Genomic DNA, 26,695 nt, shown 5'->3' on the forward strand with positions numbered 1-26,695 from the left:
TTGGCTTCATTCAAGAAACAGCTGGTTGAAATCCATGGATCACTAAATAGGCTAGAATTGAATGTTGAAATGGCCTCCACTCGTTTCTAACCATTCTTCGACTATGTTGTAATGCTCAATGCAAAGATTTGCTTCCATGCGTCTCAACAAACAAGCAGTGTGCACAACTGTGTGAAAACATCCTACCATTAGCAGCCCTTTACCGCTTCTGTGGTGGTTCTACAAGTGAGAGATGATAAGTAAAAAAAAAACTCTGCCTCGGATCTTCCTGACCTCCTGTCTCTTTGGAAGCTGAAATGCCAGCAGTGTCATCACGCTTCCCGCTCCCGCTGCAGCACACATGCTAACATTTTCTCGGAGAGAGCTGTCAACGTCTTTATCAGCCTGTCATAGAGGAATGCCCTCTTTCGTAAAGGGGGCTGCCAGCAGATTTCAGGAACGTGTCTCTCAGTCAAGCAGGGGAGTGTCTACTCCCCTTACACTGCAGACAAGCAAGCATTACAGCGAATAATGCCTCGCTAGCGTACATCAGCATGCAATCGTTAATTTCTAAGAATTCCAGTGTGGACGTAGGGTCAAAGGTTATTAGCGTTCAAAAAAAGCAGTATGAGTATGAAAATCACCCTTGTATTGTCCTTGGTGTTTAGAAGGCATACTGCATCTATACTAGTCCTGGCCTTGGCACTTTGTCCCCTAAAGAACAAATAGGCATCCCGCAGTTAGTTTTTGCCCAGGGCGGATTCCGAGCGCCCGCGTCTCCAGTGTAACAGAAGCGACTACAGGTTGTCTAGCGAGGGGCAACAAGGCAGGAAATAAAACGGGGGGGGAGGGGGGACAATCGCACACCCTGTTAAAAACTGTGCATATCTTCTTTTTTCATATTCAACACGAGCACTAAAGCCTGGAGAAGAATGCCCCCAAAGTAAAGAAGAGCTGTCGGTGTCAATTAGTCTCTAACAGGGGCCTGCATGCTAGGGAGCTCGTGCTGTCTGGCTCCCGCTGAATTTCAAAGAGGCAGCCATCTTTTCCGAACGCTTCCACATAGATCAAAAGCGCCAGCAGCAGAACTACAGTGGGTTTTTTTAATGAAGACGTGGCTCAATAGAGGAGACCTCTAACCTTGACCTGGAAATGAGTAGGAGAGTTTACTTACAAGAAGCCAAATAAAAGCTCAGTTTCAAGCGCTGGCGCAGCGTTTACATCCTTGGCAACTTATTTCAGTGAAACTATAGCACAATGCGCCAGTATCCAGCATAACCCTAGAGAATTAAACCCCTATACTAGACAAAGATCTACCAGAAAGATTACTAAAAGAGAACACAGCCTTTTATGCTTTTCATTCCCTTTTAATGTTGGTGTATTTCAAATTCTGCAGATGTTCGATTCCATGTTGATTAATAATTGCCGGTTAATTTTTGGTGCATTTACAGTGAAAATGCACACACTAACATCAGATAGAAAACCATATGCACTTGATTCCTTTGTCAAAAGTTACTGTGCATACATAATCATATAAGAAGGAATATGTAAACAAATAGGCCATTTTCTGAAGCAGAAAATGTCTCCTGTTCAATAGGAGCTATATGCAATATATTGTGGGAAAAACAAACGATGGCTACTACTCAGTCTTAATGAGGGAAGCTTTTGCTAATTAACTGCTTAAAGCTATTAAGGTCCTCATGAACAATTAAAACTCCTTCTGGACTGATCTGTATAAAATCACCTATAAAAGCACTCCCGAATGCCTGTGCCCAGAAATATTGAGTAATTTACTGCAGACATACGACACAGTGAGGTGCTTTAAGACTACGGTGCATCATGGCATGAAACATTTTCTTAACTTGGACATGTATTTAAACTCACTCACGGGCCTGACACACTTGTGAAATGAAGCAGGTGCCTGTTTCGCAGAAGTTCAGCTATTGTGCTGTGCCTTGAAGAAGGTCATCATTAACAAGCCACTGTCACAGTGGATCTGCAAAAACACTGTTCCACACAAAATACACTGACACACAACCTGCTGATAAAATAAAGAAAAAGCACTCTAATGTTATGAACCTGCATTATCATTATAATGAGGCTGCAAGGAAAGCTTATCTGTTATAATGTTATCAGTGACTCTGAGCTAAATGCAGAAAAATAGAACAATTTACTTTTTGAACTCCCTGCTTAAAGATCACTAGCTGTAGCCTAATTCTTCTCTTTGTAGGTCAAAAACGTTTATACCAAAAGGAGCATGATATTTTCAGCGCGTCACTGACCACTTAAGCGAAGAAGGACGAAGAATGCGCACTGTAGCTAATGATTTCCCAGCAAGCAGTTTGCACAGAATAATACAGTACAGTTGAAACCCAAATTCATAACCTGTGTTCTAATAAATGACAATTTATTAGAACACAGTTTATTGTACATTATGTACATAATTCCATGTGTTGCTGTATGTTGCGTGGTATTCGGTCTGTCATAAGAACACACTAACTTGTAGTTCTAATTAAGAAAATTTGCTGAAGACTTCTAGGTTCCTGCTCAGCATAACTGGAAGCCAATAAACAATATGAAAGGGGAAAAGCAGTTTGAACAACTCAATCTAATCTCATCTCTTTGCCAGGTGCCAGAACAACTGAAGTAACCGGATACTGATTTTTTTTTAAGCGAGTGGAGTGTTGTGCTATTAAGACAACCAAAACAAACACACAGCTATACCACAGAAAGAAAAACATGAATCTTCTTGATACCAGCCCCCTTGAGGCACAGATTTGCACCCTGGGCCTCAAATATTCTGAGGTGGAGCTCTGGAAAGCCGTTATGTGGGCTGCGCACAGGCAGCCAATGAGGTAGAGCTTCACACAGGTCCAGCTTTATTGAATGTGAAATCCTCAGCATGTGCCCAGGATTGTTGGGGCTCTACAAAGTTAGCTTCCCCCCCCCCAACGCTCGTCAATAATAATAATAATAATTAATAATAATTGCTTACACTTATATAGCGCTTTTCTGGACACTCCACTCAAAGCGCTTTACAGGTAATGGGGACTCCCCTCCACCACCACCAATGTGCAGCATCCACCTGGATGATGCGACGGCAGCCATAGTGCGCCAGAACGCTCACCACACATCAGCTATCAGTGGGGAGGAGAGCAGAGTAATGTAGCCAATTCATAGAAGGGGATTATTAGGAGGCCATGATTGGTAAGGGCCAATTGGAAATTTGGCCAGGACACCGGGGTTACACCCCTACTCTTTTCGAGAAGCGCCCTGGGATTTTTAATGACCACAGAGAGTCAGGACCTCGGTTTAACGTCTCATCCGAAGGACGGCGCCTGTTTACAGTATAGTGTCCCCATCACTATACTGGGGCATTAGGACCCACATGGACCACAGGGTGAGCACCCCCTGCTGGCCCCACTAACACCTCTTCCAGCAGCAACCTTAGTTTTTCCCAGGAGGTCTCCCATCCAGGTACTGACCAGGCTCACACCTGCTTAGCTTCAATAGATTAGCACTGATTGAGGGGGGATTTGGTGACATAAGGCTCAGAATTTTAATACAAGCACAAAAATCTGAAATAAATATTTACACTTTAAACATATACAGAATTGGCTCAAAAGATGTGGCCATGACTGAACAAGGTACTGACGGTGGTGTGACAATACGTCTGTTTTTGACAAGGCCGAGTTGGAATATTGGAATTTCTTGATTTATAAGATATCAGAAAAAAGCACTTAATGACTTATGGTTCAATGCTTTATGGTTATTACGCACATAAGCAGCGCTTGCAGAAAATCACAGCATGAAAGAAACAAGAGCATGCAACCTCAAGGACAGCTTGCGTCCTTATATAAAAATGTATTCCTCATGTGCCCTATTTCCAGTATTTTATTTGGAGTATATATATCGGCTTACACCACACACTCCTCGCCCCCTCTCTAGAACAGACCAGTGCAGTAATAATCTTAAAATTTATCCAGATTAGAATCCAGATTACTTCACCTGCGTGAAGTTCACAGATTCACCACAAAGAGAACAATAAAAAAACTTTTCTTCACTTAGAAGATTGTTACCTCAATCCTCATATTACTTGGATCATTTTTTTCAAAAACAGTAACAATTTTCACATCTACAGAGAAAGCTTTTAAATAAGACTACTGCAATCAGTGCATTAACGAACCATATAAGCAGTGCCGTACTGATCGCTTATGTAGTTTGCCAGATCCTTTTGAACAGTCAACAGATTTAATTCTGTATTGGGTTACTTAACCTCTCATTAAAAATAATTGTTAAATGTAACCTCTCGTTAAACATAATTCAAAGTAAGCTAGTGCTGCTGGTTCTGGGAATTCATAACCAATTTTTTAAAATTTTGCTGAGGACCTTTTGTTGCAACAAACAAAATCGCACGTCCTCCTTTGTTGATATCCAAACAGAGAAGGTAATCTTGATGAAAGACCGCATAAACCCTACTGCAAATATGGAATAAAATGAGACCATAATGTTACCATAATCTAGAGGAGAGAAGAGACTGTGGTCTTTGAAGAATGTTCCTTTTCTTCTTCAACTAAACTTATCACGTCGTACAACATGCTATAATGGATGCTGAAGAAGGCTCTATGGCCAAAACGTTGTGTTTTCTTTCTTCTTTTTTTCAGCATGGAATAAACCTATTACTTGTTCCTATGCTGTAATGGAGTTTACTACCTTGATAGGGAGTTAAGACTCGACATATTTCTAGGGATTTCAGACACTGCTGAGCCTTACTGAATCTAACATGTTCATGCTCAACTGATACCTGTAGGGCTAATGTGCTTGTCTACCTAGACTGTTCCTCTCTCAGACACAGCAGCTGTTTTCATACGGCAGTATGTTCCACATACAGAAACCTAGAAGAAATAAGTGTTTTCCAACAGAATTTGTGCTCAGTTTTTAGTCTTTGTAATGCTTTTTAGTACATGCCCCATTCTTCATTAATTTCCTCAAGCCATTTCACGACCTATCCAAATGTCAAACCTTGAAAAAATATCTACCATGTAGTGCTCAGAACCAGGGTAAATGCTTCCAGTACGAATTAAAAATCACATTACCGGGACCACAGCCTTCTTCTGAGTCAACAGTAAAGTAGAGGTGCATCACGCATTGACAGCACCTCAAACCCAGGCATGTTTCAAGAGAGCCAAGAGAGCTCTGGCCAACTACACCTTCTGCAACACTCAGTGAGGGGTCTGCCAACTCTTAGGGAATCCCAGTCACAGTATACTAGCATGACCCTGGCTTCAACCCAAGACCTTGATCAAAGAGCTCAATCTAAGCCTGGGCAAGTGTCTTTACCAATAAGCTACCCAGGAGACCCAGGCATAACGGACAATTTTATGCGAGAAAAAATAAATAAAATAATGCCAAAAAAACAAACACTAAAGAATATTAAGAATTTACCCTACTTAGACACCACCTTTAATTGCAGACTTAAAAAAAAAGAAACACAGCAACTGCTCCCTTTAATGGTATGATTTGCTACAGTACATTCAACTCAAATGAACAGCACTGTGTGTTAGTTGGCATGTAATTGTTAGAGGAGCATTCAATGCTCCTTGTCAGAGGCATGGGAATAACATATTGTGAGCATACTTCGCGTCTACTAAAAATGTAAATAAGATTTCTCTCGCCGTACAAAATAAAGGAGCCATTTGAAACACAGGTCGATTTCCTTCCTAAAGTTTTAGCACTAAGCAAGAACACAGCTGCTGCAACCTTCACAATTAGGATCGTAGCTTTAGGGGGTGTCTATAAACTGACTTCATATTTATATAATCTCCTGTAAAAAAGCCTTAGACATGATAGACAATGAGTCTTGTATGTCACTAGCAATAATAATTTACCCAAAGACCCCTCTAGTGTTTTCTATTACTGATAACTTAAAATTGTTAAAGTTATATGTGGGTAAAAAGAAAACAAATGTGTCACTTATCATTTATTAATTGATATCAATCAGAATCCTCTAAAATTTGATCACAACTCAAGATCAATCATAGCCTTATGGAGTGCCCAATAAGACATGTTGTAGCAGATAAACATTTTCCTATTTTTTTCTAATGAAAAAACTTGTTGCCAGGTGTTTCACAACATTAACGTGTTCTTCTAATATAAATAGAATTTCTGCATAAAGAGGGAAAGTCTTTGAGTTCAAAGACAAGAACAATGCAAAATGTCTTCGATTTAAGCCTGCAATGCTTATGGCAAAAAATTAACTTGTTATTTTTCCAAGCACAAATAAGGTTTTTCAGCTTTTAAGGTAAACCAGTTACCAGTTTTTAATTCTTAGCATTCTGTATCATCATCACTCAGTGCATTGTAAAACAGCATCAAACAAACCAGCAAACATGGTTGTTCCTTAGTTACTACAGCGGAACAGACTGTTGAAACAGACACAGGAAGTTCTGTAAAAGGCCAGACCCAGAATACAGAAAATCATTGCACTCATCTGCTTATATCTGATATATCTAAATGTGAAATCTTCAAATTTCTGATACCAGGGGCTCAAGACTGCATTCAGTGAATTAAATCAGTGTCAGTAGTGATCTTTATGCTGACCGTTTAGTGTCTTATGAAAGCCTTTTAGAATATGATATTGTTAAGCAATATTAGATTCGTTGAATTTGAAAATAAAAAAAAACAAATCATTTCATGTCTGGAAAAAATATAGTTGCAGGATATTTTTTAAACCAGTGAATTCAGGAACATTTTCTTTTAGTGTGGGTGGCAGTAGGATGAAAGAGAGGCTAAACATGATAAAATCTGCCTCATTTTCAAATGATTTTTCTTCAAAGCATCCTTTTCCAGGAGCAGCTACAGAAGCCAATTTAAAAATGTAATTAGCTTGAGGAATTATTAGAACTCAAATGGAATACAGAACAACACATAGTTTAGCAATTAGAGAGCCTTGTATGTAGATAGGTTTTTAAACAATGAGGGGAAAAAATCAAAGTGCTGCTGAAATGAGGTGCATTTTCTGAATGGCTTTGAAGAGGGCTCCTGGTTTTTTGTCATTGTAGGATCTCTCCACAACCAATCTCACTCATTAAGAAACCCAAATGTAAATAAATCTGTAACTATAAATAATGCCAACATTAATTAGAAAAATGAAAAGCAGAATAACAGGTCCAGATAAACTCTAGATTCAATGGCTGACTAACGATTTCACACATTAGATGAGGAGTAAAAAGGTTAGCTTTTGGTTGTAGGGGACCCCCAGTTTGAACGTATATAAGGGCAGAGTGGTGGCACTGTGGCTAAGGATCTGCGCCTGTGGCTGGAAGGTTGCCGGTTCAAATCCCACAGCCGGCAGAAGAATCCAACTCCCTTGGGCCCCTGAGCAAGGCCCTTAACCCCAGCTACTCCTGGGGTGCTATATAAATGGCTGAGCCTGCGCTCTGACCCCAAGCTTCTCTCTCCCTGTCTGTGTGCCTGTGTGTCTCATGGAGAGCAAGTTGGAGTATGTGAAAAGACAAATCCCGAATGCAAGAAATTGTATATGGCTAATAAAGTGATCTTATCTTACTGCAATATAACTACAGTTTATCACAATATATGTGTTTTACAGACATAATGTTGTACACTTTATTAAACACAAAACTGCATGTGAACAATGAAGCATAGCAGAATATGTTCTGCAGGATTTTTCTTAATTTATAATTAAGAACATTCGTGATAGTAATATGATCATTTATGGCCACATCAAGCTTTAACAAAGACCAATCAGAACAGTGTTACACAATAAAACAACTTCTACAAACATTATTATTTATTAAATAAGAAAAAAATCTTAGAGCAGAGCCTTTCCTTTCATGTAAAAAACATTTATCACCCAGAGCAACAACCAGAAATTTCAACTTTAATTAAACTTTGCTACAGTAGACCAAATGTAATAACACTGTATTGTCAAAGTGGTGTTCAGAAATTCTCATTTAAATGCTAATCATATTGACATGTTCAGAGAAAAGATGACTTTCGATGAGTCCGTTTACTCAAAGTTCTGCAACTAAATTAAAACTAATGACACAAATTTAACTGGGGAACACAGATTCTTGATAAATGTGCTAATTTTCTGTAGCCATTTCTTTCACTTTCCACAACCAACTGCCAAAAGTGTATATTTTTTAAGTTGTGATGAAAGATCGCTAGACAGTATGCACCTCACCAAAAGTTAGCCAGAGAAAGTCTATTTTTAAAAGAGGTATAGACCACGCAAGACGTGCCTGGTTGTCCACCAGTGATTTCATCTGACCTACACAAGTCAGACTTGAAGGTAGTCAAGCATTAACAGCAATGCTCACTGTATCCTCAGTAAACCTAACTCTGTTTGTCAAAGATCCAAAATGTTTGTAATGAGTGCAACTCTATATTCCAACTCTTTCTCAGCCAAGATGTCCTAAAGATCGGACTCAGCAGTTTTCAACTGTGAAACCAAAATGCTCTTCAGCGAGTTTGTCCTATTTCCCTTCAGACAATGCAGAGCTTGATAAGACAATAACAGTCTCAGAAAAAGACCTGCTTCTCAATTCTTGTCATTGTGCTTATAAATACTATTAGAGTAATTTTTACTCCTTCCTCAAAAAATAATGCACAAACGTTTCTGAAATGAGTTCCTAACTGAATGTTGATCAAAGCATTCGAACAGACATTTTACCTGTCTGAATATTTGAATATTCACATAGTCCATTATTCATACTCGTGGACTTTCACATCCAGGCACCTATACACACACACGATTATGTATATACAAGTACTCTTAAAAAATCTAGCACCTAGCAGGTTCTCAGTGAGCATGTATACTGGACACTCAAGACAACACTTGGCAATGCCTTTCCCACTTAAAAAAAAAAAGAAAAATATAAATCTTACTTTATTACTGGTAAATAACCCACACCCCCCAACAATATCCACATCTTGCCCATGGGATTGGAATGCCTTAACTAATCACACTCGGTTGTTATATGCATATACAAAATACACACACATGAAGCAGGTTTCAAATCCCGTGTGCTGCTGTTGATGACCTGCATTCTCACAGTGTCACACCGCTGAGCCTCTCTTTATACATTAATTTTACATTATCCTGTTTCACAAGTAGCCAGGGAACTAACAAGCTGTCCCCAAGGCTGTTGAAGAGATAAACAGGCAGAAACCCAGATAACATGACAGTCTGCTTCAGCCACTGCCAATATAATACAGCAGATGAAAAGGTGTTCAAACCCCCCCAGAGTCCCAGGAAGGCCACAACCACATTTTTCAGGATCAGATTAACTTTCTCTCATCTCCTGTCTCCCACCCCCCCACACTCACCATAACCTCGTTTCTTAGGGTTGTAGCATGAATCAAAAGGCCTCTAAAACTGAGGGAGAAAAAGCATTACAACCCAAGACTGATTTTGGAAAAGACAAAGAGTGCGAGACTGCTAATGCTTTGCGCTATGGCTGTATCACATGATGATTTTCAGGATTTTGTTGAGGGCTTTCAAAGAGGCCGATTTCTCTCTTTTGGAAGATATACTCGAAAGCACCCAGGGCTGTACTGTATATTTTTTTAACCCTCTGTTCATGAGCATTGATATCTACACTTGTCCGCAAGCAAAATACCTGAATTTTGCCACGTGAAATTAGAAACATTTTGCCTAGAAAATAGTATCCAGATGGAAACTTGTGCTGGTACAAATTAATAGCGCTTGTTTTTGAAGTTTATACTTCTCGCCATAAAAGTTAATTACAGCACAAACACAGATGCAGGATTTTGCAATGCCAATGGTTGCTAACAGTGTAAGATCAGCTGTTCAAATACTACCTAATAAAGACTTTAATACATAAGAAAACATTTAGTTGTGCTGCATACAGGCTACATAAAAAGCTTTAAACTGGTGCTGGTGACCAAATGTCCTCTTAACCTTTTAAAAGATGTTAATCATTTACTTAGCAAGCCACCATAGCAGTCTCTTGGGAATTTGGCGTGAAACTAGGACTGAGAAAGATAAGTGTGAAAGCCATTTGGCCATTTTACATCCTTTGTATAAAAATCTACCAGAGATACAGCAGACCTTTCCTTAGGTCTGTGTTGCCTGAGACAGCTTTTTCATCAACCAACTTTGAGGGAAGTGACTATTATAAACCTTTTTTGGGATGAATGCCTGTTTTTTTTTTCAAATAAGGTCCATATGTCAGAAATTCAAAAAGAATTGCAAACTACCATTATGCACAATGAAGATATATACAATCACAGTAAAACTTTCTTATTTTCCCCTCCCAAAACAAACTTTTCAACATAAATCAAGAACTATACATAATTTATATGTAGACACGTAAAAACAATGTAAGAGAGATTTTATCTCCTTTAATATCTGGCAACTTTTATAGATTCTGCCGTTAAATTGCAGGCACAGACTCCATTAATAAATTAAAGCAATTGCCACCGGCGAGGTGTGGTTTTTCAGAGGCTACAGCTCAAACCCACATAGAGAGGCACTCTGATTTAGAAAAGACATAAGAACACAAATGCGTGTTGCTTTAACTCTGGCAAACTCAATCTGATTCCTTTGTGGAGCCCACTTATATTTACATATCACTACAAGGAAATGTACGGTCTTATGTCTAACACAAAATACATTTTCCACTGGTGTTATATTACAAGCAACTCTAGGCATATAAAATGACTGTGTCCTTGGCAGGCTTTGTCCTGAACTTTAAAGCTGTAATAGCAAAACACAGCTGTTGTGTGTTTCTCTTGCCATTTTTTTTCCTATCAGATTCAAAGCCATGCACTCTCTTCACTGGCTCCCAATTAGTGGCTCCCAATTTCAAAAGAATCATCCCTTCTTTCATCTCTCTAACAACTAAGTGCTAGCGAAAGGGCGCAGGGGTTGAAACTGCATCTGAGGTCACTTCCAGTTTCATCTAGAAAGCCAGGGAATAAATCTGAAACGAGGGCTGCAGCCGAACCTTTAAAGCCAAGAACAATGCAAAGATGAGAAGAGCTCCGATTCAGCAGATCGGAAACTAAAATAACCTGGCAAAGAACTGTTTACTCCAGGGGGAGGAAGGAAAAAAAAGGGTATGAAGCTAATGGAAGTTATATAAGTGTGTTTTACTTGCATTTTAGAAATACATACAGTACATTGGTTTTGTCACCGAAGCAGATGTAGGAAGATTACGATCTGGCTCTAGGAATAAAAAGGAAAATTTAACGTTTTCACAAAGCAAAGGCAAGTGAACCCAAACATCAGGACTGCACTTCCCATATGCAATCAAATGTGTTTAGAAATGTTGCAGATCTGCTAATGATACTGTAATTCTGAATCATAACAGTAACTCTTACATGTAAAGATACTGGTGCATTACCAGTACAAAGACACCATTTCCTACCACCCACAGTAACACACACAGAGACACTATAAGCTTCCTCAAGTGTTTTGACTTCCCAGTGTAGATAAACAAGCCCTTTATCTTGCAGATAGAGTCAATGTGCACAACACACAGACTTTCTGTATGAGAAAAGGTAGAATTGTGTGTTTCATCATCTTGTCTATTGTGTCTGGAAGAAACAGCACTCTTTGGCTATAAAACTCCTACTTCTTTTATACTGTTGTTCTCTTAATTTAACAGTGAACTACCAGTTGGTAACTAAAAATCACAGAATGCTCAAGGCATATTTGTTCATACACTAAACATATGCCCTGTACCCATTACTGCTGTTGCTTGTTCAAATAATTCTAGTAAAGGGTGACACACCAGTTCTAAATCTATGCTAATTCCTAAAATACTAGGGCCATAGAGATGATCCTCTAGTCCTAATGATCATTTCCATATGCTTACAAGTAACAGAGGTAAATAAAAGTTGATATTTTATTTGGCCTTTTATGGAAGGGAAACATTATCAAGTTTCCATTCTGTGGGTATTACCTATCTTGAGTGACTGCTTGAAGGGTTTTGCTATTGGCCTATGAATAACACCACTTGTTTCTTGAGGTACAGTTAGTAGAATACCATCAGGCCCTGGAGATTTACAGGACTGAGACTGACCCAGCCTTTCTGAGAGTGGGCTAATGGGATCCTGGAAACAAGTTACACCTCTACTAAAGACTTCTTAATGTTGCCCAGTTCAACAGAAATGCAATTAACCGGTGGTTCCAAGATTAGTTTTTACTACAGGAGATGATATCAGATATACACTTTACAACTAGTGCAGGAACAGACTTGCCTACTATCCCTTATGTTTAGTAAAATAAAAAAATAATAATGATATTGAACTTTTGTTCAGAATAAAAATAAAAAACGTTTTTCACTTTAAGGAAAAAAAACTCTCACTCTCACTAGAATGGCATTCATGGTAGTGTTTTGTAACGACCTTTTCTGAGGTAAGTAAAAGTGTTTGCATAGTTTCCAGTATTAAGCATTTGTCACTTCAGCATCTTGGGTGACAGAAACCTAGGAAAAACATTAACATACAAAAATTGTGTTTTATATTTCTAAAACTCATGGGGGCTTAGAACTTTTTATCTCCTACATAAGACTTTATAAAGTCCTAATTAGTTCTTACGTAGGACTTTTGTAAATGCTTTATTTGAATGATGTTGCATAATGGCCTCATAATCTCTTCATAACTGCAATACAAGACAATCACACAGTGCTTTAGAGGGATATGAGAAAATGACAATATGCATAAGAGATCATGACATTTGGTTTAGCATCCTTATCATACCAAGTACTAGAAACAACACTAAAACAAATGTATTGTCCTCTTATGCACACATTATGAAATGTATCCCTAGAAAGTATTATGCATGTGATTAAAATGTCTTGTGGTAGCTGTAACAAAGAGATTATGAAGCCATTATGCAGCAACATTAAAATAAAGCACTACCAGACTTATTATCTCCTTGCGTTTGAGTATTTCAGACATCATGCAAATGATTTTGATTGGACCTTAGTGTTAATTAGATAACTTGATGGAGGAGGCTGTGCATGTTTATTTTATACCTGGTCTTAGTTACCTGGAAATTCTCTAGTCTATGGCCGTAGTTCACAGAATAGTGATCAGGATGAGAATGCTGAACAAACCTTAAAACACTTTTATTTCACTGTAACAACTATTCAGACAGTGTGAATGTGGGATTATTATTGCTGCACCAAAAGCAAACTACCGGCAGATTATACTGATGCACAGCCAAGAGAGAAGTGTCAAAAGTCCTATGTAGCAGATAAAAAGTCCTATATATGAGTTCTGAAATATGTATTTTTTTCTTGTGGTACCATGATGACTTTTCATGCACTACTGTGTGAAAATGAAAAAATTACAAAAGCCTAAAAGTGAAATAAAACAACAGAATCCCATGGAATCTGCCATTTGAGGCTCACAAGGGGGACTCCAATGCATCTGGGATGATCTTTGGTCAACTGTATTTCCATTTATAGGCTGAATGCAAAAACATCTTTTAATGCATGTCTATCGTTCTGCTTAGGTACAGTACAGTGACTTTATAACAAAAGAAACTTTTTTCAAGTTTAATATGTACTTTTACTGTACCAATAAAATATGGATGATCATTTCTTTCTTGTCACAGACATTCTGGAGGGCAACTGTAAATGGTTTATAAACGTAAAAAATGGGCCTGTCAATTGCTCTTGCTGACACTTGCTCTTCCTGAAAGGATCAAACTGCATCATAGAATGTGACTTTGTGACCTCTAGCATAAAGGCAGCCAAGTTAATTATGCAGCCCTTATAAACACGTCTTGTCATTTTCTAATCTATAAATCTGTTAAAATTGCCCTCCAGAAACAAAGAAATGCAAATGTTCAGAAAAAAACAATAGGTTTTATCATCATTTAGGATTCCCGACAAGTAAAGGTATTTATTATATTAGTAAGTGAATACAAAGCCTTTAATGTCAAACATTGAAAGTGACTTGAAAGACCTCTGCACTTGGGGAAGAAATGTTGGTCTTAAAACCTTTGGACTTAACTCCAAACACAAACCAACAGCAGTTATCTTACCTCCACACAAACACAGGCCTCCCCACACATACATACCGACCCTTCTGTAAGAAGGTTAGCAATTAATGAAGTGGAGTTATTTATTTATTCATGGCAATGAAAGAGCACAGCTAGCTGGACAGTGACCTTCCTGTGTTGCCCAGCATTGTGATTTCCTTTTACGTCTGAGGGTTAACAAAGCCCTCCTTCCCTTTCAAACACTCGAGCTACATGCGCTGAAGCCTGACTTCCAAGACTGAAACACTTATGGAAATTTGGCCTTAGCTGGACATAAACAAAGCTTATTCTTATTATGTCTTGGCAAAACTAACATTTTCCTCAACATAGGTGGAGGGGGAACCATAAAACACTTTGTAAATGCTTTAAAAAGTTTTTTTCTAACACCAATTTACACACCACTTTTCAAAATTCAATACTTTGTCACCTCCTGGGGGTGACCACGTATTTTAAATCTATACTGACATTAGAGATTTTATGCTACAATTGAATACATTTATTCCAAAATGGTTTGCAATGAACAAATTCTGCCAGCACTACCACACAATGATCAGATTTCTTTAAAAAGATTAAAATGGGAGGAATGAATCCCCGTGATCTACTTTTACTTGAGGGCAAAAGGTACAGGTTACCTTTCGGTGCACAGGATAACAGCGTCCAAAAACTGTTTAAAAAATAACTTCGGTTTTAAGGTAACAATCAACCCCCCCCTCCAAAAAAAAACTTTTAAGAACACAAAATGGTGGGGACAGGAACCGCAAGAGGAGTGGAAGAGGTGTGGAAGAAAGAAAAAAAAAGTCAATGCGGTCTTTGCTTCAAAAAACAAGCAGCCTGCCCGTTGCTCATTGAAAATGCAAAGCCTTGGCCAGGGGTAAGGAGAATTAGCTGGGCTAACAAATGCAGACACTGAAGTGGCAGTACCACTGATCCCCCTACTTTTCCAAAGTTGCAGCTCCCTGCCCCCTCCTCCCTTCCAGAGTTCATATCAGTCCTCATTGTTCTCCATTGAGGCTTGAAGTGATAAGGTCCTTTCCTCTGCCATTCTCTGTCAGCAAGAGTTGGGAAGCCCTGCAGGAACTAACGGAGGGATTTTACGGCACACAATAGCTGGCCTCCACAAAGCATTCTTTCTCTGGGGGACTATATGTGTGTGTGTGTGTTGATTAAATAAGGCCAGTTAATGCACACCCCCGTTTAATAAAGAGATTACAGAGAGGGAAGCCACACAGGGAAGCCTCTACAGCGGCCAGCACTCAGACCTGAGAGCATAAGAACATGACAGTCGATTTTTTTTTTATCCAGGAGAGGTTCAATATCACATATAAATCCACTGATGTAGGATATAAAAATAGACAATATGTTAATGTATTGTTTGCTCTTGCCTATTTATGTTTGCTTCCCTTAAAATCAGATCTGGTTCTTGGAGTTACCCTTTACAAAAGGTTCTGAAATGAACCATTAAGTATGTTTTAACTTTTTTTAAAAATAAGTACATACAAGTACAGTAACAAAGTTTGTATTTTTACATTGTAATTTAAAGACCTTTATTAACACGTCTACGTCTCGAAAAGGCCTTTAATTGAAATACCGTTAGCAGAACATATACTCTCATTGAATGTTTTAAGCCTACATTACTAATAGCTTTTAAAGGGTATAAAATATTGTACACAACAGAATGTTTTCAAAACAAGAAGTGTGTTTTCTAAATAGTACTGGGGCTTCCGAAATGCTGGGCACAACGCAGAAAAAAAGATCAAATTAATCGAGCGATGTATATAAAACTAGAACGCGAAGATTACCATGATTAAAATGAAGCTCATTAACCTGTAGTGAAAAGTGAAACTTAGATAAAAGTTTAACAGTTGATGCTGACAATACCGAGTTCACTTGAATTACCCGCAATTCTTTACCATTTGCTGTCGCTTTATGAAAAACGGCACTTGATTAAGCAGAAGTACTGTAGGTATACAGGCTCCGCGAGCTGGTTAAAGACTGGTCGAACGACGAATTCATTGTGAAGCTGTCATTTTCATTTTTAATTACAAAACGCTATGTTTCAAATTGAAAGCAGTGACGCATTTAGCACATCATATAGATGTAGATGGATTACGTATTTTAGAAAGGAAAATGTGGACTGTACAATACGTAAGACCTTGATTTTTTTTAAAGGTTTTTTGTTTTTTTGTTTTGTTTTAACTCTAATGATTAAAATGCTTTTTGCAGAGTAAAACTCAGGAGCTGTTCATTATGACCTATTTATTGTTTCACATTGATGGCCTCGAGAGTATCAAATTAATATCATTCATCTTTCACAAACTGTTGTGATGAAAAAATTTCCATTCAAGTATCAAATAACCTTTCACATCAGTCAACGGTTGAAAAGTATAGGATCCTAAATATCTCTGGCCAAACAAAACTCTCAGCTGAGAATCTGCCACAGAAAGCTAAAAACACAATACTGTATATAAAGCAGCTAAATACACATTCCTGAACAAAATGATTGTTACCTTTTATGTACATCTTATATTTTAGAATCACTGCCTATGCCAGTAAGAGTATTGATTATACCCTTGACAGGACTCACATGAAATACTTATCCCCACAATACAAAGACTTTCTGAATACTGATGGAGGATTTCTAATTTAGAAAGAATATACTGACCAAGCAAAATTACAGACTCTTTTATGGGAAGACTGCCTTGTCAGAAAACACTTTTGAATATCAAAAAAAGAAGGCCTCCTAGATGACTCAATATTCTTTTTTATAACCGCCACCTCACATTTCCAAAGTTCCAAAGTTCTCCGTTCACAATGGCCAAGCTTAAGCAGCCACCCCACCACATAAAGAAAAGATAATGCAAAAACAAGTAGTCTCTAAAAAACAGCTTTCTTCAGGGGCAGCAGGATGAAATTCCTGAATGCTGTGAGGTAAGGTCATCTCAGGTTCACAGTTCCTCATACAAGAACAATACTTCTCGGGGAGAACTGCCTATAGTAAATGAGAGATTTAAGGTCAGACAAGGCAATGGTTAAGTCGGCCTTCCATATTCAAATACCACTAAAATGCACCACCACAGGGCTCAAGTAAGGACCATCAATTTTGATAGTTCACATGCATATTATGTGGAATTTAGGCCTTCTTTTTGTACTAATTTCTTAATTTGGCTATGTTTGAATCACCACAATGACACAATAATTGAAAAAAGCATATACATTTCCCCCACTAAAACTTTACGAACATTAAGATTTGTTTTTTGTATTTAAAAGAGCTTCTAAAAGTGTTAAGATTTCTTAAGGTAGGTAATACTAAGCAATTACTTGATTTTTCTGAGAAAGTACCATTTAGGTTATAGACTGGGACATCCACCAAAGCATGTTTTCAGTTTAGTTTATTTGTCATATGCACAAGTGCAATGAAATACTTATTTGCATTTGTGCTCCAATACAAAGACATTAAGGAAAAAAACAAACACAGGACAGCAACAACAAAGTTAAATAACATAACATAACTTAAAGCATGTTTAAACAGAAATCCAAATAATGTTTTAATGCTTTAGACATGTTATTGCATACAACTTTAGCATGTTTTAAATGATATATGATGGGCTCACCAAGGGAATATTGAAAATATTTAAAATGAGTTCAAGGGAAATCTAAAATGCTGTATTAAACTGCCATGTTTTATAAGCAAAATTTCAGGATCCTGTTTATAATGTCCATTAAAACACATGCACGCCACATGCATTCATCCTTTTCAAAACACATTTGAAAAATACACATTTCTAGCTTTTTTAGTATATCACAGCGTAAGTTATAAAATTAAGGAAAAAAAACAACTAAAAAGCAGGGTCCTTCATAGCCAACAAATAATCAAATAAAGTACAGCAAAGTCATATATATATAGATAATGAGAGCACCACTGCATACAAGTTAAAATAAATTGAAGAGGCTTCCAACCTCAAATCCCCACTCTAGTATTTCTGCAAACCCATGTTGTACTGGAACACTATTTAGATTTCTTTCAATTAAAGAAAACCCTGCACTACAGCAGACACTTCAATGAGGCAGGCAAACGGACCGGCTAATTATCTTCCAATCCACCTTGCTCTACCGCATATGTCAATTTTTATCTGCACTGGACAGATGTGTTCTGCATGTTTGAAGTGAAATGTCAGTCCACGCTTCTGTGACAAGACTTGCATCACTAAAGCAGCTACCATGTCTTTGAAGTTGCCGTTCGGTGCAACATTAAAAATTCTGGATTCCCCCCCCGCTAAACAGAGTTCCACTTAAATTCTCCTTCGGAGTCCTCACAAATATTTTTTAGCAATGGCATCCATTTTATTCACTTAACCTTTTATTTTAAACTATTAAGTTAACTGGTAAAAAAAAAAGTATTTAAAATGACAAACTGGAGACCAGTTCATGAGAGCCAGGCAACAACACTAGCATTCTTGTTCAGTGTCCCATGCCCTAACCATAACTCCAAGCTGCTGTAGTGTGTCTGTAAACAGGTGTAGAAAACCTTTTGGATTTGTTATACCTGAAATGGAACAAACACGAAATTGTCCAGTGCAGAAAACGTCTGCATTTTCTTCCACACAAGTAACAGGTTCATCATCGATTACTTCCAATTCTTTTACTCAGAGCTTGAAACAAAAACAAATTCTGATTACACCAACCCACGTCCAGTTCAAAGAAATACATACTGCTATACAAGTACCACCACCTCTCACAGATGAAAGACCAGTTCCCCTTGAAACTCAAAATCATCACAGAAATGGAAGTCGGAAGTCCCAAAAAAAACTATAGCCTAAAAAAAGGCTCTTATAGTCTCTAATCATAGTTCCAGTGTATTACATACAATAAAAACCAATTAAAGCAAAATGAGGAAGACCAAAATGGCTTCTATTTAGCTTTTTAAATTTACCTAACATTTTTTGAAACTATATATCGAATGCATTTAAAAATTAGAGATCACTCAATAACTAAGGATTGCTTTAAAAACAATATTTTTATTATTGCATACTAAAGCAGTTGTCTGCCTGTCTTACTCCAAGATTGTATGTTTTAACCTTCTGACTCATAAAACTGCCAGGGTGTAAGAAGAAGCTTGAGTGACCACACACTGAAGCACAAAGACTTAAATGAGAATGTGCTGGTCAGTTCAGGCTCCACTGACAATAGACCAAATCTTACAAAACATCAAAACACCTTGTTGAACAAAACATAATTTAAAACTATTTCATTAACGGCTGTGCAAAATAAATGTAATCCACTCTTAACAAAGGAAAATATTTTTTTCCTTATTTTCAAATGTTCAAATAGTATTTCCCATTTGCAAAGACAAGACCGTTTCCAATTGCCACAGTATTCCCATACAGTGTAGGATTCGTCTTCTTAACGCTTTAAAATAATTGAATTAGCAGCAAACATTCTGAATGCGATATCTGTTGGTTTGACAGCCTGTATATTAGACTTTACAATGAGCATTATTAATGTCCTTTTTAAAAGCACAAACATTATAATTATTGCAAAATACACTTTATAAATAGGAAGTTGTTTTGAAATGCCCTTAGTTTTTTTGTAAAAAATAAAATATGAGGGGTGGGGGGCAGAAAGTAAAAAAATCTTAAACAGAGAAGATTTACTTGGCAACTAGTCTATTTTTTTCTTCGTGTACACAACCATCTCCCTTTTGTAAACGTATTTTTCCGTTTTACGATCATTAAGAGATACAATAGTACTTTTAAACTGTAATGGTTTATTGCAGTCAAACGTGTGAGCACCTTAAATCATACACAACCCAAGGAAAAACAAACTCCTGGGGAAACAGAGATCGAAGCACCTAGTTTTTCTGTAGATCTGGGGGGAAGGGATTCTCGAATTTGCTTAAATGAATCGGGTTTGGTTTCAGAGAAAGGCTGATAAAACCAGGAGACTGGCATTTGTGTGTGTCAAAGGAGGAGCCCGGCGAAATCTGGGGGGCCACAAAGGTGCCTCACACTGTAATGAGAAAACACTTCTGAAAGATAAAACACCATTTGTAGTAAGCCCCCTACTGACAACCCTAATACATATTCTTTATAAGCCATTAAAGATGCCCGCCACATATTACACCTGAATAACAAAGTACTGGTTTGGGCCTTCTTTTCATCTTGTCAGCGGCATTTTTAATTAGAAAACTATTCACGTCGTTCCCAATTAAATAATTATCACATTTCCCTACTAACGCATTTAAAATTTTAAAAATCCGGAGACAAACAGAATACTCATAAACTCCTCTTATTCTATATGCCATTATTAACTTTTTAAAATCTCAAAATATTAGCTGTGCTGCAACCATCGTTACTGGGTATCTTTACTAAACGCATCCTAAAGGCGCCCTAATCAGCAGCAAGAAGAAACGACACTTAACTATGTTACAGACAGAAATGTATCCCTGACATATACGTATATCAAAACACCTTCGACGTGTCAACAAATAAAACAGGGTACACTTTAAAAACATGAAAAACTGAAATTGTACAAAATGGTTATTTTACTCTATACGTTTGAGTTTAAAATAATGTTTATCTTTGTTCAGATTTAGATCTTGCACAAGTCTATCGGTTAAAAATAAAAAAATGACATTTTGAAAATCGAACCTCTATTTTATCCATGTTGATAAAGGGCAAATGCAACATTTTCAAAACATGTTGCGGGTATTGAAAGGAAACTGTTGCACAAAATTAAACTGTAGACTTTGTGAAATAAAGTCGTCGGGTTTTTACTGTGTCCATTGCGGATATGTTACTGAACAGCCTTTCGAGACAGTTGGTTTTAAAAAGCATAAAGAGGCGAGTTTGATGTTATAAGTTATAACTCTTTTCATCAAGTACGATTTAGGTACTGCTTAACCGAGAACACATTTTTGAAGAATATAGTTAAAAGCACATACTGTACCCCTACACACAAACATGCATATACACAGGTTAATAATTAGCTACTGAAAACTACCCGCATGAAAAATGATGAATACAGCTCTCAGTCAAATCACAGAAACAGAATAATGATGACCGGTTAATCAATTTTTTAAACTTTACAGGAAAATAGTTCTTATCCATAACATATATACAATGCTGTTTATCCAATTACATGCCAATACCCCTAGAGAGCTCTTTAACATTTTAAAAACAACTTAAGTTATAAACTACATGATGTAAAGAACAAATGTTATATTCTTAATGTAGCTTAATATGAAATAGCACTAAACAAGGACGACTTGTGCTACAAAAATATAGATTTGTTTTATGAAAATGACCATCTTCAACTGTCAATTGAATGAATATCTTGATCAGCCGCTTTCAATAAGTTTTATCATAGTCTTTAAATCCAAACAATGGAAACCTGTAACTGCAGACGTGAAACAAGCAAAATGAACACGCAAGTTGCCCGCATCCCTTCACAAAGTCTGAGAAAAAAATTAAGAAAAAAGCACTGCATTTCAATTACCTGCATTGTGAAAACTCCCAGCTCTTGTGCGGACAGCTTTTTCATTTGCACTGCTAATACTTGCGCTTCTTCCAAGATTGAAAACTCCGTTTCCGCGCTACAAAATCCACAGCACAGAAGCGTACAAAAAGCGACTAAGCTCCAGGCGATAACCTTATCGTTATTCCAGTGGAATTCTGTGTACTTATTCCATATCGAGAAAGAAATTCGGGATAAAATCACAGATCCGTCCAATACCCGCCTCGCCATGATGGCTTGGTTGTGTAGTAAACTGAGAATTCGTTCTGCAGCACTTGAGGAAAAAAAAAAACTTGAAACTACTTTTAAAGTTTGTTAATAAATTTGGTCCCCTTTTCACAAAAAGTACCTCCCAGGTGTAACAGAGGCATCAATGCATTATCCAGAAATATATTTAAAAAATAAAAACAAATTATGAAAAACGATAATGGTAAGTACCCCTAATGCTAGCAACTACATACTCATACTAACTCAGAGTAAAGTGAGAGCTGTGCTATCACAATGGAACTGAAAACAGCAGGCGTGGACACAAAACACCGGAATGGAGTTTTTAGCTGTAGTGGATTTGGATTGCATTCGAAAACAATAAATAGCAAAATGTTTTGTGTTAACACGATTATCGGTTCTATATGATTTTCTTGAAGTGCGTACATCCAGATTACGTGAAATTATTCTATAACACGGTTTAAAACGAATCCAATTATGATTACTACACTACAAGATAACGTAATACATATACGGAGTAAACATAAAACAAATCATGACATCAAATTAATATTGTAGTCCTAAGCTAAAGATCATTTACACTTTAAAAGATGTAGTGAAGGTCTTTAACCGAGTTTAACCGTTGGTAGTTGCAGAGTCTAACAGATGTGGGCAGCGAGTTCCACAGACTTGATTTCTGCAGTGGTACATTAGAAAGCACTATCAACACCTAATGTGTGTAGAGCTTGCTCTTGGGTAGAATAATAAGACCTCCATCAGCAGATGCAAAAAATCCTTAAAATAATAAGGACCTTCAGCGCCTTGTACACAAGCAGAAGAACCCTAACATGCACCGAAAGCCTTTGTAATTTATAGAGGACAGGAGCTTTGTGCTGATGAAGAGCACTTTTTAGTTAGGGTTCAAGCCACAGAATTCTAGAATTCTAGATGTACTGAAGTCTATTTAGTACCTAAGAAGATAACCTAGTAAGCAAGGCATTACATAGTCTAATAATAATCAAATGAAGGAACGTGTCACTGTTTCAATATCAATATTAGCAAAAGTGAAAGAATTATACTTTTGTGAGTTTCTAATATGCACTCCAAATTAGGTTTCGAACATTCATCATTGATTTTATTTAAATACCATCAACAATAACATTGAACAACATCCACATAATAAAATCAGAGAAATGTCATGTTTTACAGGAAAATAGAAAATCCAAATAATTAAGAATACACATAATTTATAGGTGCAAATATAGTTAGACATATGGAGATATAACCTTAGTGAATTTCTATAACAAATAAAAAAATGTTCAGGCACTTGACAGATTTTCTTATATATATGTAAAATACGTTCATATTTTCATATAATAATTTTAATTATTAAATAAAGTTAAAGTTTTATGTCACCCGTGAACATCTTGAGGTAATATTTCAGTTTGTCAGTGAAGCATAGTTCCTTAAAGATACACTACTAAAAAATCAAATGTATCTAATATAGAGCTTATTTTTGATTGGTTAAGGACTGTAAGAGGGCTCATTCTTCATATTCCGGAATTGACTTTTCCTTGTTTTTTGTTTTGAAAATGTGTACAATGTACACATTTTGATGAATCAAGTCCTTGCCTGTCTTATTTAAATGTATTTATTTTTCTCTTTAACTATTTTCTCTTAGATTTTATCTCTATTGCCACTTCAAAATCTTGAAATCCTCTGGAAAAATGCTATTTACCCCTTGCTTGCTTTCTTCCGACTGCATTCCTGAGGAAAACGTTTGGAAAAGCAAAGTCCCAGCTGTTATCTTAACCCCCTGCACGTGAACATTTTATCCAGTTCAGGATATGAAATGTCAGATAATTTGATCTTATTGCTCTTAAAGGTCAGAAGTAAATTTAGCTTGTCTGGTAGAAGACAACACAAGTCTCTGAAGTAGATATTAATCTGTGACTAACCCTACGGGTTCAAGTGTAACTCAGAACACCTAAATCTAACAAAACAAAACAACATGTAACACTAAATTGAAACAAAGAAAACTATAACCTGCAGAAAAAACATGATGGTACTCTTAAATGTTTGACCCATGTTAAAAATAAGTAATACACAAAATATTTGAAATACAGTATATGATATATAAATACTGAGGTATTTCTACTTAACTATTATTGTTTTTTGTCTAGATATTGGTCTAGAAATCTTTGACAGCAAGAGACATTTATTTGGGCATATGAAGGTAAAAAAATGTAAAAAAATGTGGCCTCTTATTAAGTGGTGAAATAAACACTGTATTAAAAAAAAGTCCTTAAGATAGCATGCTACTGTAAATTAAATATTTAATCTTTTCTTATTTTCTTTATCTCATGTCAATTACAATTAAATTGAGTTTGACCTATTGACAAGGAACAAATCTAGGTTGATACTAACCTTAAAATATCTTAGCCTAAAATATAAAATGTGTACAGTGTAGTTAATAATGTCCAGACTATTTGCTGACCTCAGGAACTTTAGATGGAGCTGACTACATTTGCGTGGTCTCAGTCCTTCTCTGAATTTTTTAGCAGAGGCCGTGAATGCAAAACCCCAATTAGAAAGCTAAATTCAACATAAAATGTAGAAATATTTTGAGGACCACTTCTAGACTTTAGAAAGTAATCAAATTCAGTAGCTATCCAAAGCTGTTTCGTAAGTTAAATATTAAATCTAAAAACCAGTCATTTGGGGTTTAAACCTGACTCAGCTGTATCCCTGTCTGCCAATTATAAGTGTTCCTAAAATTGTTCGATCTGCTTCACACGAACATGATCAAATTTTCATTTAAAGACAGTGTTTTCCAATGACTTGTTGACTCTAAGTCCTACTTGCTCGTCTCAAACTTAAAAACCAGTCACCAAGACAAGGAAAAATGTACTATGTTCAATTTCCTTTGAAAATGCAAGAATTCTAAAAGGTTTCAAGCATCTTTAAATGTAGTGATTGATTTTCAAAGTAATCCAGGATTTCTTCAAAGCTAAGCTTTTTTGTAGCATTCATAATCAGTTGTATAATATTCCAAGAATTCATGGTGTGTGCAGGTTACTCTTTTCCTGAATTTTCTCTGTCTATATCAGTATCAGAATACATCTGGGCCCTGAAGGGTGCAGTCCTTGGGTTTTTCAAAGTAACTACACTGGGGAGAAGTACAGATAAGTCATTTACAGACTCTGTTCTAACAGTTAACAACAGAGCTGCCATGTCTCAGACAAGAGTGTACTGGAAAACTGGAGAACTTAAAATCAATTGAAAACAAATTAGCATATTTGTTTCTGTCAAGTAGAGTTTTGCATCCAATCTTTATAACTAAATAGTGTCTACCTTATGTGCACACAGAGTAGAATGGTGTATACAATTAATTCTGGAAATCCCTCTTAGCCAGCCAGAAAAGGAACAAATTGCATCAGCTGCACCCAGAAAAGCTGGCCACAGCCCAGGAAAGCAGCTTCTTCCCTCACTTTAAGGAGTGCGGTAAGAGTAAATCCAACCCATATGACAGCCGTATAGTTAGCGCAGGAGTTTGCTCTGAAGGTCTGGTTGATAGGCTTTCAGCTGCCATCCCTGAAACTGAACCTCTGATGGCAATGTGTTGGCACCAGAAATGGAGACATAGCCAAAATCCCTTTGCACTAAAGCTTTTGCAGGGCTTGTACATATCCAAACATGCATAATGTCACCTGGCTCACCCTCACCTTTCTTAAAACGTTTGCAGCAGTGGATTTTTTTTCTTTCCTATTTAACTAGGATTAAGGGAAATAAGATGATGAGTATTTGAATACTCCAAAGCAAGACAAAACCATACACTTAGTTTGGAAAATAGCAGTTATTTGTTTAGATTGTATTCCTGCTACCTACTATGAAATAACATTGTACGTAGGCTCTTGTTTTATTGTACTTTTAAAATCCAAACATTGCCTATGCCAGAACAGTTCTTGAAAGCCTGGCTTTCTGGGCAAAGATAGCACATTGAGTCAGCCACCTCCCTTGGTCCATAAAAATAAGAATAAAATCAACACACACTCACATTTCTGGTTGGCTTTAAGTGCAGTTTTCCTTCAAGAAAGCTGTCCCGACACCCCAGAATGGATGCAGAATCTTGATAGCATTTGAAGATAGGCAAAACCCAGCAGAAATGTTGATAAATCTAAAAATATTCTCTAAATATTCAGATTCCATAACCCTGAAAGCATAAGAGGTTTTCTTGGAAGGTGTATGGAGAACCTGAAAGACCCAGATGGACCTCAGACAGTGATTCTGTAGAAGATAAAATTAAAAAAGCATTAAAAAAACAATTAAACAAAACACCACTATGAGGTGCTTTTTATAGATTGGCAGATGAGCCTCCCCCACAGTTCTGCAAAAGCATTTAAACAGCACCCCTTTCATATAATTTCTTCTTCTAGACCGCCTACACGCATCTGTTTTGTGATCCAGAAACATCTCTTTGGTCTAGTGGTGTGAGGCTGATTATTCTTTTCAACTACAGTGTGGACCAAGTTTGTAGTTGTTGACAAAACTGTTTTATTCCCCTGCAATTAAAGGTTATCTTTTCAGAAACTGTTATTGAGAAGTGTGGTATGATGTTCAGTTAGGCATGAATTAGAAACTTATTTGGGGCTATACAAAGTCCAGCTACTCATCAGCTGTTCATGGTATAACTTTTTGTTACCTGCTTCTACATACTGTGGCAATACAATCAATGGTGTGAAATTTCTCCATCAGGCAAAACAATTCAAAACTGCAGGACCGGGAGATCATTAATTCCAAGCCTCAAAGACAGAAACCAGAAAAAAAAGAACAATGGAATATAATGGAAGCCCCCTGTCATTATCTAGCCATGCGTTTTCAAACCACTTTGTACAGTTTAGGGTCACAGGGGGTTAGGAGTCTATCCCAACAAGCAACAGGCACAAGGTAGGACAC

At 37.0% G+C, this 26,695-nt stretch overlaps 1 protein-coding gene across 1 annotated transcript in view; it reads right to left on the bottom strand.

Annotated features, from left to right (window-relative positions):
- The window catches only part of cachd1 (cache domain containing 1), a 73,734-nt gene extending 51,712 nt beyond the window's left edge, over positions 1-22,022 (bottom strand). Inside the window, exon 1 of the mRNA XM_088598583.1 lies at positions 21,518-22,022. Within this exon, the coding sequence (XP_088454709.1) occupies positions 21,518-21,766 (249 nt within the window). The 5' untranslated portion in view covers positions 21,767-22,022. The remainder of the gene's footprint in view (positions 1-21,517) is intronic.
- Between the last annotated feature and the right edge of the window lie 4,673 nt (positions 22,023-26,695).

This window comes from Lepisosteus platostomus, chromosome 11, assembly GCF_059453375.1.
Source record: "Lepisosteus platostomus isolate fLepPlt1 chromosome 11, fLepPlt1.hap1, whole genome shotgun sequence".
In the NCBI taxonomy this organism is placed as follows: Eukaryota; Metazoa; Chordata; class Actinopteri; order Semionotiformes; family Lepisosteidae; genus Lepisosteus; species Lepisosteus platostomus.